At 40.0% G+C, this 22,231-nt stretch overlaps 1 protein-coding gene across 2 annotated transcripts in view; it reads left to right on the top strand.

Annotated features, from left to right (window-relative positions):
• eda2r (ectodysplasin A2 receptor) overlaps positions 1 to 21,635 on the top strand; it is a 33,656-nt gene extending 12,021 nt beyond the window's left edge. Inside the window, exons 1-9 of one of the 2 annotated variants that reach the window (XM_048984644.1) lie at positions 11,539 to 11,674; positions 12,233 to 12,331; positions 12,757 to 12,935; positions 13,109 to 13,197; positions 13,415 to 13,579; positions 13,679 to 13,774; positions 15,646 to 16,122; positions 19,311 to 19,359; positions 20,386 to 21,635. In XM_048984644.1, the coding sequence (XP_048840601.1) occupies positions 12,248 to 12,331; positions 12,757 to 12,935; positions 13,109 to 13,197; positions 13,415 to 13,579; positions 13,679 to 13,774; positions 15,646 to 16,122; positions 19,311 to 19,318 (1,098 nt within the window). In that variant the 5' untranslated portion in view covers positions 11,539 to 11,674; positions 12,233 to 12,247 and the 3' untranslated portion in view covers positions 19,319 to 19,359; positions 20,386 to 21,635. Of the gene's footprint in view, positions 1 to 11,538; positions 11,675 to 12,232; positions 12,332 to 12,756; positions 12,936 to 13,108; positions 13,198 to 13,414; positions 13,580 to 13,678; positions 13,775 to 15,645; positions 16,123 to 19,310; positions 19,360 to 20,385 lie in introns of those variants that run through there. The other variant, XM_048984643.1, reaches the window with a different exon arrangement.
• The last annotated feature ends 596 nt before the right edge of the window (positions 21,636 to 22,231 follow it).

Raw genomic sequence — 22,231 nt, forward strand, 5'->3', positions numbered from 1 at the left:
TCCTGGAGTGGCCTAGCCAGTCTCCAGACCTCAACCCCATAGAAAATCTGTGGAGGGAGTTGAAAGTCCGTGTTGCTCGGCGACAGCCCCAAAACATCACTGCTCTCGAGAAGATCTGCATGGAGGAATGGGCCAAAATACCAGCTACTGTGTGTGCAAACCTGGTAAAGACCTATAGTAATCGTTTGACCTCTGTTATTGCCAACAAAGGTTATGTTACAAAGTATTGAGTTGAATTTTTGTTATTGACCAAATACTTATTTTCCACCCTAATTTACAAATAAATTCTTTAAAAATCCTACCATGTGAATTCATGGATTTTTTTTTCACATTCTGTCTCTCACAGTTGAAGTGTACCTATGATGAAAATTACTGACCTCTGCCATCATTTTCAGTGGGAGAACTTGCACAATCGGTGGCTGACCAAATACTTTTTTGCCCCACTGTATATGAAAATTTCAAGAAGTTGGCAGTTAAGTGGCAGGCTGCAAACAAACACACATTCCTGGCTGAGGACAGGTGAAGTTATTCTTAAGTTGCTAACATTGACATTGGATATTTTTTTGAAAATGACTAGAAAAGCATATTATTAAAACTAATAAAAGAAAATCATTTACGCACAGACATAAATACACGCAGGCATGAAAGCTGACTCTGAGAGAAGAGCAGTTAGTTACTGGTCCAGTTCATCGTTTCTTTCCCTTTTCCCCTATAGTTTAACGCAAATCTGTGTCTGCGCATTAGTAAGACTCCTCTGTATCCGGATATATTCATATAAAATACACAAGCCAGTCTCCTTACAACACTTTAATTCTCTCTTCTCTTCTAAAACCTTTAGGCATATATTTAAAATTCATTTTCATCACAAAATGATCAAAATAAACAGTTAATTAAGAAAATAGGAGTATATATTTCCAAGCAAAGATGCATACCAGTTTAGTGGCACAGAAAACTCCAGCTGCCTATTAGAAATATATTTTTTTAGTCTTTTTTTTAGTCTAAGAGAATGTTGGTGCATTGGTGGACTGAGAAGGATCTTAAATGGGCAGGTAAGAAGCATTCTTTTTGTATCTTAAAAACATACAATGTGAGAATATGACGCAACTATGCTACAATTTTTGGGCTACTTGTAAGACTGATAATGGTTGGGGAAGCGCACTTGTAATTGAAAGACTGCTGGTTTGAATCCCTGACCAGTAAGGTACCTCCCCCAAAGCACTGTTCCCCAGGTGCTGAATTAGCTGTCCCCTCCTATGTTACAATGCCACGTATGGGTTAAATGCAGAGAACGCATTTCATTGTTGTGTGTCAACAATCAATCTCTGATTTTTCAGAAGAAAACACTTCTTTATGCATAGTAAAATAATCTTTGTTCAAGTACATTTAAAACACCAGTATGTCGAACATCAATAACAATAAAATTTGCAGGAGCCTTGTTTGGCAGACACTTACACCAAAACAACATGCATTTTTAAGAAAGCAGCAATTTATTTTAATTAAATATACTTGATGCTACACAGCCTTTGCTGAACTGTACTAGATTTCTCTCGTTTTGGGCATTATTCGTTTTCTTATTTGAAACTATGTTTATTTTGACCTACATTATAGTCATGATATAATTTATAGCAAAAAATAAAACAATCGAAAAAACTTTTTGCTACACATCAACATATTCTTATTCATTTAATTATTATTAGATGAGAAACAGATAAGACATTTGCAGATTACATCACCTGACAGATATGCCTTGGAGGGGAAAAATACATTCTTATAACTTGTAAAACACAGACAATAATAAGCAAAAATATATAACAACAACAATAATAATAACAATAATAATAATTTTGAAAAATACTAATGAAAATAAATGTGGATGATGTTTACTGCAAATGCATAACAGAAGATAAACATATTGTGATGCCAGGCTCGTACGATCCTCGTGTGTGCCACGCCCCCCTGATTATCCACGTGTGCTTCCCTGATCGTACCCAGCTGTGTCCGATTATTTTCAATCAGTCCTGTCTATTTGAGTCCATGTCTTACCAGAGTTCAGTGTCTGTCATTGATGTTAGGTGTGAGTCCACGTCTGATGTTTCCCCGCTCCCATTTCCCGAATAAATCCCCGGATTCTGGCTGTCGGCTTGCTCCTTGCCCGCCTGCCCGAGCGATCGCCCGTTCACCGGCATCGAGCGTGACACATATTAAGACATGTTGTCAAGAACGTAAAATCAAAGTCTGCGTAAATCATGGTCACTGTTAAAATAATACATTATAATAATCCACCGATGTCACATTCAGTAATTTCAGTCATTCAGTCATCATCAATTGTTCTAAATTTATATCCTAATCTATTCCACCTACCATGGAAAGTTTAATTAAAAAAGCCAAAACATGTATAAATTGGTAAAGTCTGTGACACAAAAGAGTTCTGGAACAATAAAATGAACATTATACAACTACATTTTATGTCATAACGTGGCTGACATCCAGGGTGGACCATGCATCTGTTTTGTCAAACAGATGTACTTGAACATGAGCTTGTAAAACTAACAATTAGAGACATTAAAATGCAGGCCCTCTGAGAGGGGAGAGAAGAGTAACGCAATTTTTTGGCAGTGTATCTCTGAAAAAACACCAGTGTATTCTGATATTTTAACCAGAGGGGTAGGTTGTCGTATACTCCAGTGTTCTGTCACTTGAAGTTTATTTTTTTTTTTCTTTTTTGGCCGATTTTAAAACTCACTGTGTTTGGAATTAGTAACACTCCAGTGTGAAATAGCAAGTTCTCCATGTCCTGTAATAAATGACTTCAAAATACAGTTGTAAATTAAACTTTACAAGTAAAAGGTGCAGCAATGTAGTTTTGATAGTGAATAAGAAAATGCTCACTTTTTCACAATTCATCAGAATGTTTTAAGATTCTGATGGTTTAAAGAACACATCCAGAAATACTCCTGAAACTGATCTATGAAACTGAAACTGTGATGGGAGCTAAACTTGGGACAAAATTGTACTTGAGTGAAATATCTAATTGTATGTTTCCCAATAATTGATTGATTGCAAGGCTGTTCTTTGATCTATTCGGAATCATTATCGTATGCTTAATTATTTCAATGGTGTACATTTGCGTCTGAACAGTATTGGTATTGACGTGTCCGTATTGACATCCATCCATCCATCCATTTTCCAAACGCTTATCCTACTGGGTCGCGGGGGGTCCGGAGCCTATCCCGGAAGCAGTCTGTATTGACATGTCCCTACCAATGTTGTTGGGAGTATCTTAGTTTAGTGGGGGTAGGGGTTCTGGGCTGATTAGTCCCTACCAATGTTGAAACCAAATCTATGCTCTTGAACTGTTTGCACAGTTACTGTAAGTGGAGGTCAAAAGCCAGAAGGTCGGTCCTGGAGGTGCAGGGAAAGACAGGCACATGAGCAGTTGCTGGAGAAGCGATATACACATTCACACTAAGAGAGGGATCGGGACAAACATGCATTGGGAGATTCACACAGAAAACCACATAGGAGGAGAATCAGGCACCCAAGGATAAGCAGCAAGAAAGAACGCTAGGAGATTGAATATCAACAAACAGTTTCTCTCAGAGAGAGATCCAGCTAGACTGGTTAAATAAGCCGGGCAATTAGGTGAAACCGAAACCACAAGACACAGCTGTGGGAGACCAAGTGTGGGGGGTGGCATCGGTGAGGTAACAGAATACAACCTCCCAGACCAGAGCTTTATTCATTGTTCTGGTTTTGGTTCATTGTAGAAGAACAACTGCAGCATATCTGGTTCTATAATCAGCAACATGAAAGATATATATATATATATATTAACGTAAGATTGACAAGTGTGTATTTTTTATATCAAGTAATTTTTCTGTTATACTTTCCAGCTCATGTCTTGTATGTAGATGTGGTTTGTATTTAACAGTTTGACACTAACTACAGTATCTGATGGAGATACCAGAATGGTTATAACGTAGATCCACGTTTTCCCTCGCCCGGACGCGGGTCACCGGGCCCCCCCCCCAAAGTCAGGCCTGGGGATGGAGCTCGATGGCGAGCACCTGGTGGCTAACGCCTGGGGCCTCGGTGGTCAGATCCTCAGCTGCAGAAGCTAGCTCTTGGGACATGGAATGTCACCACTCTGGTGGGGAAGGAGCCTGAGCTGGTGCGTGAGGTTGTGAGGTTCCGACTAGATATAGTTCTGTGCTCATCACGGATTATCCATAATGAACACTATGTTCAAGCATAAGGGTGTCCATATGTGCACTTGGCACCATGACACCCTAGGCTGCAGTTCGATGATCAACTTGTAGTCTCGTCATCAGACTTGTAGCTGCATGTCTTGGACACTCGGGTGAGGAGAGGTGCAGAGCTGTCAACTGATCACCACCTGGTGGTGGGTTGGCTCCGCTGGTGGGGGAGGAAGCTGGTCAGACCCGGCAGACCCAAGAGTATAGTGCGGGTCTGCTGGGAACTTCTGACAGAATCCCCCATTAGAAGGAGCTTCAACTCCTACCTCCGGCAGAACTTTGCCCATGTCCTAGGGGAGGCGGAGAACTTTGAGTCAAAATGGATCATGTTCCACACCTCCATTGCGGAGGCGGCTGACCAGAACTGTGGCTATAAGGTGGTCAGTGCCTGTTTCGGTGGCAATCCCCGAACCCGATGGACACCGACAGTGAGGGATGCCGTCAAACTGAAGAAGGAGTCCTATCAGGCCTTTTTCACCTGTGGGACTCTGGAGGCAGCTGATGAATACCGGCGGGCCAAGCAGAATGCGGCTTCGGAGCCAAAAACTCAGGTATCAGAGAAGTTTGGCGAGGCTATGGAGAGTGACTTCCAGACGGCTTCAAGGAGATTCTCGTCCACCATCCGGCGGCTCAGGGTGGGAAAGCGGTGCAGAATCAACACTATTTATAGTGGGGATGGTACGCTGGTGACCTCAACTCGGGACGTTTTGGGTTGGTGGAAGGAATACTTCGAAGACCTCCTCAATCCCACTGACACACTTTCCAATGAGGAAGCAGAGTCTGGGGACTTGGGGGTGGACTCACCTATCTCTGGGGCGGAGGTCGCTTAGGTGGTTAAAAAGCTCCTCGGTGGCCAGGACCATGGGATGGATGAGATCCACCCGGAGTTCCTCAAAGCTCTGGATGTTGCAAGGTTGTCCTGGTTGACACGCATCTGCGGCATTGCGTGGACAAGAAGGGGGACCGGAGGGTGTGTTCCAACTATAGGGGGATCACACTCCTCAGCCTCCCTGGTAACGTCTATTCAGGGGTGCTGGAGATGAGGGTCTGTCGGATTGTCGAAGCTCAGATTCAAGAGCAGTGTGGTTTTCATCCTGGCCGTGGAAAAGTGAACCAGCTCTATACTCTCAGCAGGGTCCTGGAGGGTGCATAGGAGTTTGCCAAACCAGTCTACATGTGCTTTGGGGACTAGGAGAAGGCATTCAACAGCATCCCTCGGGGAGTCCTGTAGAGAGTGCTCCGGGAGTATGGGGGGGCCGTTCGGTCCCTGTACAACCGGTGTCAGAGCTTGGTCCACATTGTCGGCAGTAAGTCGGACTCGTTCCCGGTGAGGGTTGGACTCCGTCAGGGCTGCCCTTTGTCACTGATTCTGTTCATAACTTTTATGGACAGAATTTGTAGGAGCAGCCAGGGTGTTGAGGGTGTCCAGTTTGGTTACCTCAGGATTAGGTCTCTGCTTTTTGCAGATGATGTGGTTCTGTTGACTTCATCAGACCGTGACCTTTGGCTCTCACTAGAGCAGTTCACAGCAGTTGGGATGAAAATCAGCACTTCCAAATCCGAGACCATGGTCCTCAGTCAGAAAAGGGTAAAATGCTCTCTCCGGGTCCTCCCCCAAGTTTAAGTATCTCGGGGTCTTGTTCATGAGTGAGGGAAGGATGGAGCGGGAGATCGACAGGTGGATCGGTGCGGCATCAGCTGTTATGCGGGCGCTGCATCGGTCTGTCATGGTGAAGAAGAAACTGAGCCAAAAGGCAAAGCTCTCAATTTACCAGTCAATCCACATTCCTACCCTCACCTATGGTCATGAGCTGTGGGTAGTGACCGAAAGAACGAGGTCGCAAATACAAGGGGAATTCCTCCGCAGGGTGGCTGGACTCTCCCTTCATTCAAGAGGGACTAGAGCCGCTGCTCCTCTGCATCAAGAGGAGCCAGATGAGGTTGCTCAGGCATCTTGTTAGGATGCCTTCTGGATGCCTCCCCGATGAGGTGTGCTGGGCATGTCCCACTAGGAGGTTGGGTGCCAATGAGTTTGAGTGGGTTCATCAGAACATGACATGAAAAGGGTATTTATATATGTAATAAACTTCTCACTCTGCTGAGATCTGCCTTTCTTGTACATGGCATTTGGCATATGCAATGCTCCCACGACATTCCAGAGAGCTCACTACTGGGGGGGAGGGTAATTTTACTGCCGCTGAATAGTGGAACGACAGATTTTGCCAACATTACACATCATTCGCGGGTGTCAGGGAGCTGCTGTCAATTTGCAGGAGACTCCCAGAACTTCCAGAGGAGGTGGGATGTCTGTATTGCTTTTCTGTATCGAATGCAGTCTAAGGGAAAAAATGCAAGTTCTGTGCACTAATAAATTTGGCTAGAGACTTTATGATGCAGAGTGAAGGTGACTGGTAGGAAACCCTGTATAAGAGGGTACCTTTGACATATAGGTGCCTACATCCTGATCAGCTTAACAGTTATAAAAGGGGTTTTTCTTCAGCATTACACATATCTACCTCTCATCCACGTTTACTGGTCTTCCAGGTTATTTAAAATTGCTGAGCTCTCGGTGCTCTTGCATCTTAATTTAGCAAACAATTTTGAGACAATATTTTGATTGTGCCTCTGACTAATTTCATCCATCCATCCATTTTCCAACCTGCTTATCCTACTGGGTTGCGGGGGGTCTGGAGCCTAGCAATGGGCACGAGCCAGGGAACAACCCAGGATGGGGGGCCAGCCCATCGCAGGGCATACTCACACACCAGTCACTCACACAAGCACACCTATGGGTAATTTAGTAACTCCAACTAGACTGTAGGGGGAAACCGGAGTACCCGGAGGAAACCCCACAACAACATAGGGAGAACATGTAAACTCCACACACATGTAACCCAGGCGGAGACTTAAACCCGGGTCCCAGGGGTGTGAGGCAACAGTGCTAACCACTGCACCACCATGCCGCCCCCTGACTACTTTCTTCTATTTTTTATGCACACGAAGGCCTGCTTCAGTGGCATTGCAACCTCTTTGCTCTTCATGATATATAAAAGCTACAAATGCAATTCATAGAACCTTCTCAAAATCATTGAGAAGGGTCTGGTTCCAGACATCTACTGTGATGCACATACACTGAGAGACAGGAAGTCCACTGTGAGCCCAGCAATGCCATCGCTCTAGATCCACTGTGAGGTACACCGAGGTGCACTGGACTCCAGAACAATATTATACTCACAAGCTGTAGCAGCGCATATCCATTGTTTATATCATAATTTTTCTGATGTGGGGCAAGACTTTGGTGAAGGAAAGTGGAATGGTAAGTGCAGTTTGCGGTTAATTGTTTAGATGTATTCAATTAATAGGTCTTCAAGAAGGATGGAAACTTTTTTTGTTTGCTATGTTAAGAAGTGTAATGATTTTTGTTCACTACGTTTAGAAGTGTAGGAGTAGGTTTTGTTCGCTGTTGCTTGGCTATTACGAAACTTACTTTGTGCTTAGGTTGTTACTGCTTTCAGTTAACATTTCCATTGTTGATTATGCCCAGTACCGATGTTTAAGCCAACAAGGTTACTAAGACATGTAGACTTACACACAAAAAATATAATTTCATTCCAAGGTATGTTAATTGCAGAATTATTTGGTTTATGTAATTATGTTTACCAAATTACATTTTCTTGAAATTTGCTAAACTCTGGTGGATGAAGTAAATATGATATTCTCATAACAGTGTTTATTTGTTGTACTATATTATGCATTGTCAGTATGTATTAATCTCTTGAACAAATCTATGTTTTGTATCTGTCAAATTAATGAATTACTATAAATGTTTATGCATTGACAATGGATTCCTTTATCAAATTTCTTCAACAGAATTCATAGTAAATAGATGCAGCCTTGACTGCATGCATACTGGTCATTACCAATGTCCCTTTTGCACACAATTATTCTAAAAGATGCAACAGTGAAACATTTGCAAATGTGACAGAAGGTGTTCTGTGTATCCATTAATTCCTACATAAAGTTTTAATCCCAGTTACATGAAAATCGGTAGCTCTAATGCCCAGACAATTCCAAATTTCTATTTGCAGCACGCTGGCAAACCGAATAAGCCCAAGACACTAGAAAATACTGAGAAACATGGTGAAGTGGATTTCAGAATTTCCTATTGTTACATTTGTATTGGAATTGCGACTTCATTAATATTATGTTGTATTTTGCAGGATGTTCCTAGAGAGATTGGGTCTGTGGACAGTGGTGTGTTCATGTTAAAGGTTATATAGGCACCTTGAATTGTCCAGTTTGAGGAGCCCAGATACTGTAGCTGCCCTGTTAACATGGCAGGAAATACACACTGTCTTTGCGTTGGTGTTTTTCTGTCTTAAATATTAACAGTGCAGTGTGTACATGGCAAAAAAACAGTGTTCAACAGAAGATATTTAAGATGTTTTAGGCAGTTTAGAAACTGGTTTTGCCTGTTATGTTTATATAGTTTTATATTTAAGTGCGATAAAATACCAAGAACATTTTACTCAATTTAAGTTGTGAGTCAAATTTTATAATCAGTCAAACTGTTTTATTCTTTTCAAATTATAAAGGAATGACAAAATAATCAAATAAATTCAAGTTCTATTAACATAAAAATTTTGTACTTGTCTTTTAAGTGATGTTAACTTAAGCGCATGGAAGAGGAGATGGAAACATTTAAGTTACAAAAACTGTAACATTTAAGTTAATACTATAAATACTTTAATTAGTCTGCAATCAAAAAGTATAAGTAGAATGTGCTCTAAAATTTAAATTCTAAATTTAAATTTTAATTCTAAAATTCTGATGTCATGTCTCGTATTTAATTCCGTGTTCAGTCTGTCTTGTGGGATCTGTCATTGATGTTTACCGAGTGCTGCCTTGTCTGCCTGTGCTCCCTAATAAACCCCATTGCCCTAAGATTCTGCTCTCCCTGATCCTGCTTTCCCGCAGCCCGCTCGCTCGCCCCGCATCCAGTCGTTACACCATCACATGCCATCACAGGGCAAACACTCACGTACCTGAATATAACAAATTGTCCCCTTTTATGTATCATTTCCGTTTCCTCTTGTTATAATACTTTTGCATTGTCGTCAGGCCCCATTTTCAGGATCTGAATATGTAGGACAGCAGAGGCAAGGACTGGGGAGAGTATGGAAGCGACCAGCCTGTGTTCAGTGGCTCTGTCCTGAGATTGAAAGAATATGCAGTCTTTTTGCTGGGTTGCTGTTGTTAGTGCCAAACAAAGAGAAAGGGATTTGGAAACCAGGAACAGATATTTTGTCTCTTTTTTTCAGGCTTATACAGAGCTGGTTCAGGGTAAGGTCAATTAAACAGAAGGAAACTGGGAGCGGTTTTCATGAAAGAAGAACATTATAAACAAATGTGAACTGATGTAAATGGGCGCATCTGTAGTGCTTAGGATTGACGTAATGGTAACCAAAGCAACACATCTAATTTATACCAGTTAATTTGTTATGTGTTAAGCTAAATAAGTTTATTTAGTTTTTGGTTTGAAAAACAATCTAATGTGGAAGGTTATATAAAAACATATTGTGGTGAGGTGTTAGTGTCATGGTTTGTTCTCCTTCCCCGCCAAGTCAGAAGTCAGAGGGCCGCTTGTGCAGTATCCAGAATTCAGTCTTTATTGCAACAAAGAAGTTACAACCAAGGCTGGACACGTATAAGTGTGTCCTGTACTGTTTTACACCAATTTTTATATAAGTTCTTATCATTTAACAATATCTCGTCACTTAAGCATCATCATTCCTTCAGCCATTCACAATAATAGTTTTTTCCCTTAATCCACACCCCTAGGTGATAAGTTTGTCCATCATTTCTTTTACCGTTTGGTCTCTCGGCTGAACATAATACTGGCGCGAGCAGCTCCACTTGGTTTTTTAAAAATGCTCAGCCGTGAACTTATGGTGAACTCAGGCGAATCCCTTCCTTCAGTAGTAAACCTAGGCAGTTTCAGCCTTTTACACATTGTCTAACTAAAAGGTTGATAATATATTTGTCCTTTAACATGATAAAATATACGCTAATAAAAGTGAATATTCATAGATTCAGGACTAACATAAAGTAGCTAACAGAATCTCAGACTAACAAAAGGTGCAAATACATACTCAGTTGATTACATTGTGTTGATTACATTATAATGTTTATATTGTTAGTACTGTAACTAGAGATAGATTAGGATAAAAAGGTCTATTAACTTCACAATCATGAAATGAAGCCACAGACTCCTGGCAGAACCTACATTTATTTAAAAACAGCCCTAACAAAACGTCTTGACATTGGGCAGCATAATTCAGCATTTCATCTTAAATTGCCTCCATTATTATTTACGAGTGTAAATTTTTATGTTTTTCTTGACTAATTATTACACAGATAAAATGTGTGCAGTTATATGCTTTGAAGGTGTGGATTATGCTGGAATAAACTTTTCCTTAAAAAGGGGGGGGGGGGCTCATTAGGCCGAATGCACATAAAGGACCGTTATTTGCCTATAGCTTTAACAAAATGATGCTGAGGTTTTCCATTTGTCTGCTTGTATCAGTGCTTTTACTTTTAAAATGTTTACAGAAATGTTATAGCGTCATTAAAAATGTTTTCTGCATATATATATATATATATATATATATATATATTAGTGAGAGAGAGAGAGAGAGAGAGAGAGAGAGAGAGAGACAGAGAGAGAGAGAGATCTTCGTCAATAAAATGGCAGTTTCATTGAGGTAACAGTATTGCAAATATTTAATATAACACATTAATGGATAAATAAATCTTCCATATCGTAATTCATAAATGTATTTTAGTTTGTTTCTGTTACTTGTTTTACAAGAAAAAAACGCCTAGTCGGAAGAAAAAGCAGGATTATTTCTAATTATATAATTATTTATACTTGTGACTGCAGTGCCTCCTTTCGGGAAATTCCTGATTAAACTTTAGTAGGACCAGAGGCCGTATTCAATATTTTTGCTCAATATTACAACATATACTGTTTAATAGTTCACCTTTATAGTATTTATTTATGTACCTGTATAGTAACAGAAACAATTCTTAAAATAACGTAATACATAGATTAATAATAATAATAATAATAATAATAATAATAATCATCATCATCATCATCAACAGCATCATCATAAAAATATAATGCAACAAACTCTCTTTCTAGTGTAGCTAGTACAATCTTATTTCATTTATTTGATGATTCCTGTGTTTTCGATGGAGAGATGCGCTTAAGCCGTGTATTGAAAGTGGAGACATGTCGGGACATGTACAGGACGCTATAGAGAGAAACGGGCGCTGTGCGGATCTCACTACAGCGCGTCTTCAGTAAACAGGAAAGTGTGATTTAGCAATTTACCAACATTTTATGGACAAAGGTACAGTACTTTGCAGCGTTTCAGAACGTTATGATGCCAGTCTAAGATAGAGTGACACTAAATCACTAGTAGGTACTTATGTGGCGTTGTACAGAAATTGCATAGCCGTATAACCGTTCTGATACGTTTTAACAAGCGTATAGTGTAATCGCAGTGGTGTTCAATAAAGCAAAATCGGTAGTTAAATATAATTGTACTTCATTTTTAGATTATTATTGTATCGTATCTTAATGTCGGCTTATGTATCGTAATGTCGTCTAATTTATTATTTCGCTATTGAAGTGTTTCATTATAAATGCAGCGAAGATATTTTCTCTATATTGTTCTGTGTAAATAATGCCCCACCGTTTGTCCCTTCTGCGTTAAATCATTTTGTTCGGCACAGATTATAAAACTGTGCATATAAAAATATATCCAAATATGTGTGGAATAGACTTATTTATATTTTACATTTAACTTGATGCTAGTTAAAATGTGCTAAATTTGACTCTAAAATACTTTAAATCAGGTAATATAGTGCACATCATTTTAAACTCCACACATTTTCGTTTTCTTCAGGCATTTTTTACTGCCATGGATTGCTTAGAAAACCAGTATTTCTACAACGGTGAATGCCGCACGTGCCATCAATGTGGACCGGGGCTGGAGTTGTCTGAAGTGAGTATGTATGAAAAAATACACATGGGAGGCGTTTGTTTATAAAATATTCTGCAGAACATTTTTCTAAGTGGCAACAGAATCATTTTCATGAAAATATTCGCTAACAAGTCATGCTTGATAAGTAAGATACATCTTTTCAGAAGCACTGCTATAAAAAAACACAAAACAGTTTGTATCGATCATTTTGACATTCTCAATAGCTTTTCCAAATCACAAACCAACAACTGGAACATGTGCTATTACCTATTATTATTATTTATTTATTTATTTATTTGGAGGGGGGGGGGTGTACTTGTCAAAATTACTTTAAAATTCACAATTGTTCGCGGTATGAACACAACCGATTTTAATACTGTTTTTTGTTGTTCTGTCTTGCAATATGAAAGATTTAGTTTGGAATATTCTGTTAATGACATTGTCAGGAGTGTGGTTATGGGAGTGGAGGAAATGCCCACTGCATCCACTGCGGTGTCAGGTCTTACAAAGCGGACTGGGGTCATCACAACTGCAAAATCTGTTTGTCATGCAAGCAACTCAACAGACAGCAGATTCTCCTTTGCACTGCCAGAAGAAACACAGTTTGTGGAAACTGTTTACCAGGGTGCGTAAATAATCTCAAATATGTTATGATACATTGTGTGTGTATGCATGATAAATGCTTTAAATGTGTTTTGGATGCTTTTTATGATGATGATGACACTGATTGGCTACTTTAGATCTATAGATTACTGTGCTGATACAGTACGTGCTTGTTTTCTTTGTACTTCAATCTAGATTTTACAGTAAGACACGAATAGATGGACTGCAGGACTTGGAATGCATGCCCTGTGGTACCACATCTGGTACTGAAAGTCAATGTACTCGTAAGTTTCCTGATCACTGTTTGTTAACTTCATTTGACAAATACTGAAGGAATGCAGGACGATCTCTTTGTGTGTCATGATCATCAAACAATGCGATGACAGGCCTGCTAGGTGGTTTAGCCAGTAGTGACTCAAAAATACATTTTTTAAATGATCGGAAGTATTTATCATTCACATTTGCTGCAAAACGGAATAAACGGCAACTGTTGTTTTACAGGAGACAAACTAATCGGTACGGGCATGAATGGCAATGCAGAGAGCTCACCTGAGCATGATGTGGCTGCCAGGGCCATGTGTGGGGCGGTAGTTACCATGGCGATCGTTTTATCATTACTTTTGTTGGTATGCTTCTGGCATGCCTTCCTTAAGAAGATGTTTAAAGGTATGGTTTTATTATTACACTCATTCTTATATTTTGTACGTGCTTGGGACATGTAGACAAAGGAATGCATTACTGGATGACTGTTTCTCTCTCGTGAAGTATGCCGAGAACCACAACACCACAGTAAGGATTCAGCAGTTATCAGCAATGGGGAAGCTTTGGTCTTGGACGTGGAGAAAGATGTGCAGTTATCAGGTGGGTTACGTGACACTTTCTTAGTACATTCATAAATGGGGGGTCGGCATGGTGGTGCAGTGGTTAGCACTGTTACCTCACACCTCTGGGACCTGGGTTCGAGTCTCCGCCTGGGTCACACGTGTGTGGAGTTTGCATGTTCTCCCCATGTCGTCGTGGGGTTTCCTCCGGGTACTCCGGTTTCCCCCCACAGTCCAAAACCATGCTGAGGCTAATTGGAGTTGCTAAATTGTCCGTAGGTGTGCATGTGTGAGTGAATGGTGTGTGAGTGTGCCCTGTGATGGGCTGGCCCCCCACCCTGGGCTGTGCCCATTGCTTCAGGGATATGCTCCGGACCCCCCGCGACCCTTTAGGATAAACGGTTTGGAAAATGGATGGGTGGATTCATAAATGGGAATTCCTCCTAAATCTTAAAAAATGTTCATAGGGCTGGGCAGTGTGTTAACATTTTACAGGATATAAATATATTTTCAAACGAAGTATAGAATGATGCAATACCATTTACATCGATGTAAATCCACTTTTATTGTGCATCAAAATGAAAACAGTCAAAAATTAATGTGTTAACAGTACTTTTAAAAGCACAGCTTATTATTTGGTATTTTGATACCCAAATGGGAGAAGAGTATGCGCAAACATTTTTAATGGAAACATATTTTATTAATTCCTGGTTGTAAAGCTTCAGTCCTAATGTTGCACAGAATCCAAGAATTAACAGTCAAAATCAAAACGTTGAGCTAGCATCTCACGGGGAAGCTGCTGGAGGGAAAATGTGAAGGAACATTGTTACTTACAAAAAATGATACAACATTGACAGAAAGCTCGGAGGATATTGCAATTTGTTATTTTACTGAAGGCTAACACATTAAAATAAGGATCTTTCCTGTTTGTAGGTGCACTTTGAACAGCTGTCAGGCTTCTGTTTGCAAATCCATCTGTGAAATAGGTTTTAGATTTTTTTGTTCATAAACATTTACCTTCTGTTTTTAAAACAAGCAATGTCATAAACTGAGAAGAAAATGGAGTTTATGGTGATCATATTGGAATGTGACACTTTTATGTGATATTTGCTTTATCTGACCCTTGCAGCACTAATGTAAGGCATAACGTGCTTTTGTCTCTTTGAAACTTCTTTTTGGAATAAATACATTTCTGTATTAACTAGTTATCCTTGTATATTTGCCAACACGAAGAAAACCCATTTTTGCACGTAATTTTAACCATTTTTTTACTGTTTGTGATGTCTTACGTGTGGCTTTGACTTACAACTGAACATTTAGCCCACTTCATAGAAAATATTGAAATATATATCGTGAATCACTATTCTGTCTAAAAATACAGAGGCTTGCATTTTGGTCTATATCACCCAACTCTATTTATTCACATTTAAATTCCATAATATAGTAATGTTGTTTAAAAGTGAATCCACTGTAAACACTGTTAGTCTTCCAGTGCACAACAGAAGAAATGTCTTCTGGAACAGTTAGATGCTTTTTTTCTTCTTCCAGAATACAAAGACCACGCTTAATTCCAGCTATACGGTCACTAAGAGTGATGAGAAGTTTGATCATTGTTTCCGGACAATGTTGCTGACCAGTGCTGCTCAGGCACTTACCTGTTGATATTGGGCATCAAATTTCTATTTGAAAAACTTCGATCGGCAGTGGGCAACTTCATCCAGATACAACTTAATCCAAATCCAGATGAATTGCCCTTTGTTTCATCTGGTTTCCAGTTGCCCGGCAACATTGCTCAAAATTTTGCACTGTGTATCACCTTTAATAATACAAGAATATTTGTAATGATTAATAAAATACTTTTGGTTTTATTCTCCCTTTAATATTAGAATTTTATTTCACTTTTTTTTATAGGCTGCCTACCAGTTTCGGAAGATTCTGCGACTGCGGATATTCCTGTTGCCCTGAAGTCCATTCTGCAGACCAGAGGCGTTCTGGAAGTCACTGAAACCTCAATCCAAAGCTGTTCCCTGGATTTACAGCCTCTGATGAGAAATTCCACCTGCAGCCAGTGCTCAACACAGTCTGTCGGTCACAGGTCCTGTGACTCCTCTGACAGCAGAGACCGTTTTACAGAAGAGTGTCCCTCACTGTTCAAGACAGATAACCAGTACTGTGCATCTGATCAGCAGGGGAGGCACTGGCATGCCCCAATAGAATGCACAGAATTGGATTTCCGGAGCGACATTGTCCCCGATAGGAGTCCCACACACGCGGTGATTAGCACGCCGACAGGATTCGCAGAGGCTGACTCTGAAGGTGTCTCCGAGGTGCGGCTGAAGAGTGGCCTGAACACCAATCAGCAAGTCGGCAGCGGCAGTTTCAGACGTGGTAATATGGGGATGAGACTCCTTTTTTGTTGTTTTTCTGTCCTATTTCATATTGAACAAAATAAGTCAAAAATGAAAATGAAAAATATGAGACGGATGGTATTTGCACCCAGGTATCAGTAGCCAACGATGCTATTTGCACCTGGGATGAATTCCCAATGTGGCTATTTGCACATGGGTGTGTATAGCAGACAGTTGTCATTAATGCCCACAATACCATATTATTATTTGTAGTAGTAGTAGTAATTATTATTATTATTTTATTATTATTATTATTATTGATAATAATAATAATAATAATAACAAGTCCCCAGAATGGTGCCGGGAGGTAGGATTTCAAATTTGGTTAAGGTATGCTAATATCTCAATATCTCTTGATCAGCTCAGAGGACTGGTCAGTTTGAGATCTCATTGGTCTGATTTGGTCAGACAGGCTAGGACATTTTTTTGTGCGAATTAGTAAAAAATCTAAGTAGGTGGGGCTTCATAGTCCAAACGGCAAGTTGGTAGAGCATGGCTGTAGGACAAACAGGACAGGAGATATCGACCGAAACTTGTTGCAGGGCGCTACGCCACCCCCATCTGGCCGACAGACTTGGGTCGGAGAGTCTGAGTAGTGGGTAAGAATTGCCATCATCCTACCAAGTCTGGTCTGTCTAGCTCTTACGGTTTAGGCTGCCCATTCAGTTTTAGGGCAGAAAAATAATAGTAGTAATCGTAATAGTAGTATAATTTTTAGATTTGTGTCCCACTTTGGCTCCTTCAGCTGTTGAAATTACATGCATCCATGGAGCCAGAGGACAGGGTGTAAATAGCAAAGGCAAATAGATGCCTTGTCACTGTTTTGACTCGGGTGCAAATAGACACTCCGCATATATAATATAGTTTCAGAACTATATTAAGCCTATATGCAAATACCTGTAACTAATTCATATTTAAAAGGTTCGTTGTGGTTGTATGGTGGTGGGTAATGCTGTTCTTTTAGTCTTTCATGTTTGGGGGTTCGAATCTCATTCCTGTTTGACTTCTATGTGCTGCACTGGCTCCCTCACACAGTCTAAAACTAGCACTTAGGCTCTTTTGCATCTCAGAATCTCCTGTGGTGATTGAATGTATACGTGCCTTGTAATGGACAAACCTGCCATTCAAGGTATGCCCCAGCTTTGAGTGCTGCCTTGCCAGGGATAGGCTCTAGGCCCTTTGAAAATCTGACTAGGGAAAACTAATGCGAGTCTTGTTTTTCTGTTGTAATGATTTAATGATTTCTTTGGTAAAGGACTGTGTACTGGTGAAATATATTTTTTGTTAGATGTAATTCAGGTGACTGCCAGAATAAGAAATATATAAGTATTGAGGGATAAATTGCATCAGGTGCAGTTACTAAGTTGTTTAAGGGAAAAGAATGCATCATGTATGAGTCGTACATAAAAATCCTGAGCTGCCCCGGTTGCCTGGCATTTCGGTGTAAGGCTGGCTCAGAGCAGGAAGACAAACAGAGCCGCAGAAGCAGGCCTGTGAGCATGGAATAGGGACTTTATTATGCTCCCAGTGGAGACAGGTTTAACAAAATGGTTGGGAGGAATGAAAATGAGTGTTTCAGCCAAAGGAAAAACAGGGAAACAGGGAAAAGCTGCCAAGGGGTGAAAGATAAGGTGTTAAGGTTTGTGAATATTGTATTTCTCCGAGTGGAGCTCATAGAAAAACAACTGAACACAGACTTAAAGAACTGGTAATAGTGTTCAGGTAAAATAAATCGAAAGGCGCATCACCCCGTCCCGGGACACCCATGTGCTCTCATTTCACATTTAACTTTAAGCTATATCAGAATGTTTGCTGAGGTTCATTTCGCACAACATTAAATGGGTTGGACTGATTAGCCTGAGGTCTCAAGAGGAACGGTGGCTTAGATTCTGTAACGGCTTAGAAGTGTTAGGAGAAGATACAGAACTAAGCAAACAGATTCACCGTGTCTATTTTGAACTTCACTGGTCAACTGAACAGTGGAAACAATTTACAATTCGTTCTTCAGTGTAATCCCAGTAAACTGTGCCTGTGTGGCAGATACCAAAAGAACTCTGCCAGGAACAGTTTGTTGGAAGGTATGGAGGAAAATTCTCCACTACCATTACAAGTTGTGTAATGGGACTCTGTAATTGAAGCAGCTTTTGGTGGCCCAGTACCTTAGACAGTGTGGTGTTTCCTTTATTTTAGCAGTTATTTGGACATTGCACATGAAGAAAGAATTTCAGTTCAATATTATACTGTCTCAAAGCACTTTACATTATCCCTAATCATCCTAATGTCTGAGCAAGGAGATGATGGTGCGTCTTCCAATGTCAGGATGAGCAGTGGTGTGGTACAGGCAGGAGAAACGTCACAGGCAAGGGCGACATCACTGGCAGTCGGGCAGGCAAAAGAAATGTCACAGGCAAGGGTGACATCACTGGCAGCCAGGAGAGACGTCACAGGCTGAAGTCTTAGGCAGCCAAAGAAAATGATCTTTAAAAGATCTTCATGTCCCCCTGCGACCCAGTAGGATAAGCGGGTTGGAAAATGGATGGATGGATGATCTTCATGTTGGTGTAAAACTATGATGTTATGCCTGTGAAAGTGTGAAATTCTTTATAATTGTATTGCGTTATTCTTAATTTGCATATGTTCTAATACTAAATTGTGTTTTTTTGTTCTGAGAAAAAGTGCACTTACTACCCAGACAAACAGCTTTTGACTGCCTAAGATTTTGTACAGTACTGTATATTTGTCACATAATCTAACCAGTATCACATTTCAGTATAAGAATTGTATATAAAAAAAAGTTTATCATAGTTTTGCATTAGTCCATGTTCACTGGAAAAAGATAATTAATATGGATGTAAAATTTGTCAGTCAAATTGAATTTATCATAAATATAAATGTCCTTTTTATATCCTGAAGGTCTACAATTTCATGATTCACATTGGTTTAGGCTTAAAATCTATTAACCACATAATACCATCTGCTGTTTTACCTGTTGAAAGGCAAGGCGTAACAGAATATTCTATAACACAGTCAGCTCACAATAGCTGTGAGTCAACATTACTCATTTAGTGAACATTTATAATTTCTCTGCCTGTGTGGTATAATCGCATTTGAAATATGGCTTTAGTGTATTTCAATCCTGAAAATGTCTTTGTTCATTTGTCTTTGTAGGTATCTGACGTACTGACCCTAACTCTGAAGACATGTGCAAAAATGCAAGGTAAAATATTTAATGTTTTGATTTTTCCATGATGACATGTCATTTAATAATGTAGCATGTTTTCTGGAGAACTTTCAGAAGTTACATATTCTCTTATTTTTAGCTAGAAGTAGAAACTGTGATAACACTTTCTATGAATGCCACGTGTATAGAAATCCATCCATCCATCCATTTTCCAAACCGCTTATCCTACTAGGTCGCGGGGGGTCCGGAGCAATGGGCACGAGGCAGGGAACAACCCAGGGTGGGGGGCCGGGTGTATAGAAATATATGAAGATATTCATAACATTATAATACATTCACAAAGCATTATAAACATAGCTATAAATACTTATGAAAGTGAGAGAACACAACACATCATAGCCATGTTCATTATGCATTACGAAGCTCTCATTTATAGAACACTATAGATACCTTCATAATACAATACAAAGTATCCTTAATTCTCATAATAACTATTCTAATGCATTATGAAGGTATCTATAGTACATTATCGATGAGAGCACCTATCCATCACAGAACACACGCACATCTACAGGCAATTAGGTAAAGCCAATTCACCTTAGCATGTCTTTGGACTGTGGGGGGAAGCCGGAGTACCCGGTGGAAACCCCACAATGACACGGGGAGAACATGCTAACTAAACATAGGGAGCAACGGTGGAGACCCAGGTCCCACAGGTGTGAGGCAACAGTGCTAAGTACTGCGCCAACACACCACCCCCAATCTGGTTATGTCTATTAGAACAGCATTGAACAGAATTTGATATACAAAGAGAAGTTTCCCGTCAACTTTATTTAAGCTATCTTTTTGGTTTTTGAGACATTTACAGTAAATATATTTGATCACTTTCATTGACTACTACTAACTTTGTTAACAACTGATATACTGTACCGTACATGCAACATTATTTACCGAAGGTCAGATTGTCTTACTGTAAATTTAGTCATTTCTGTATTAACAAAATATATCGTGGGCTGTGATGATTTTACAGCACATTAATTAAACATGCTTTTTTTCCTTCAGTTATCAACCTGGGCAGCAAAACAGAGTCTTTGGCCTTGTGGAAGACCTTTAACTGCCTAGAGAGAAGAATTACCAGCCTGTGACTTTGGATTTGGCCTTTTCTCCTGGAAGTACTGCATCATTTGAGGGGGTTTCTGTCATGTGTTTTAATATTTCTGCTCCTTTGCCCTGCATATGGTGCCTGACCTCATCAACACCTACTACAACCTACAAAGGTTTGACACACCCCTTATACTCTGTGAATCTGCAAGCAGAGCCAGCTCACGTACGATGCGCCAACACTGTGAAAACCAACACTGCCTAGAGGGTTGTGGTGGGATATGAAGGTCATTATTATGTATGAATTAAAGAAGCAGATGTAGCATCGAGTCACCTGATTTGAAATGTTTACCTTTTTATATAAACTAAATTTCTAGAAAATAGTGGAGCAAACCTACAATGGACCAGCTCGTGATGATAGAGTACAATGTCCTGGTCTATTTTGTTGGATGCTAACGGAATTGAGGCAGAAATTATATTGTGCGAATTGCTGCAGTGACAATGCTTAATGCATTTTTATGTGTTTTATGCAATACCCTGACAAATCCATATGTTCAATTGATCATGTTGATCATGTTCTGAGACATCTTTAGTGTACACTGCCTGTGTGCTGTACACTACTTGTACTGAAAGTAATTTGAAAATCACTTTTTCTCTATTCATTTTTCAGTTTGTCTTTGCAGAAAACTGGCTTATGATAATAGTCTAAAATCCTTTGGTCAGTAAATTGTCTTCAAAACAATTGCCAATAATGGTTACTATTTTTAATGCTTTTTATCACTTAGTCAGCTATTACGGTAGTTGTTTCTTTTTCCATGCAGCTTAGTGATTATAATATAGGACAGTAATGCAGGAAGGAGGCTGCATATGCAGTTCTTACATCTACCGTGTGTCATTTGTCTGAAGGGAATGACCATATCCAAAAACAAACAGGCAGAAAAGTAGGTTTAAAACAAAAAAAAAAGTATTCATGAAAAATCTTCTGCTTCTCAGTTTTATTTACCTCAGCATCACCGGATTCATTTGTTTATTCTAACTCATCAGTAGGTGCATTTTCAGGGGTTATCAATCATTACTGCCATACAGTAGATCCTATTCCCCCATTGTGATGACACTACTATCATGTTTATATTTGTATTTTTGAAACATTTGTATGCCTTCTTGTTGTATTTGTTGTTTGTTGTATGAATTCATTATATTTTCATACAGGTGATCAGTCATATTTTTTTTATAAAGCTTACAGTTACAAATGCATGTTGATCTATTGCACTATATCTCAATTGATTATACACCTTCATTGAATGACTTCAGGGGACGGCATGGTGGTGCAGAGGTTAGCACTGTTGCCTCACACCTTTGGGACCCGGGTTCGAGTCTCTGCCTGGGTCACATGTGTGTGGAGTCTGCATGTTCTCCCCAAGTCGTCGTGGGGTTTCCTCCGGGTACTCCAGTTTCCCCCCACAGTCCAAAGACATGCTGAGGCTAATTGGAGTTGCTAAATTGCCCGTAGGTGTGCATGTGAGCGTGAATGGTGTGTGAGTGTGCCCTGCAATGGGCTGACCCCCCATCCTAGGTTGTTCCCTGCCTCGTGCCCATTGCTTCCAGGATAGACTCCGGACCCCCACGACCCAGTAGGATAAATGGTCTGGAAAATGCATGGATGGATGAATGACTTTACCAGTCAATCAATTGCTAACACAAACACCACAGATCCATGTTCATTCCCCAAAGTAATTCTGGCGCACACATTTAATAAAAATCTACATACATACCTGAGCACAGTAGCACAGCTTTCACTGTGAGAAAC

Source organism: Brienomyrus brachyistius, chromosome 18 (assembly GCF_023856365.1).
Source record: "Brienomyrus brachyistius isolate T26 chromosome 18, BBRACH_0.4, whole genome shotgun sequence".
Lineage (NCBI taxonomy): Eukaryota > Metazoa > Chordata > Actinopteri > Osteoglossiformes > Mormyridae > Brienomyrus > Brienomyrus brachyistius.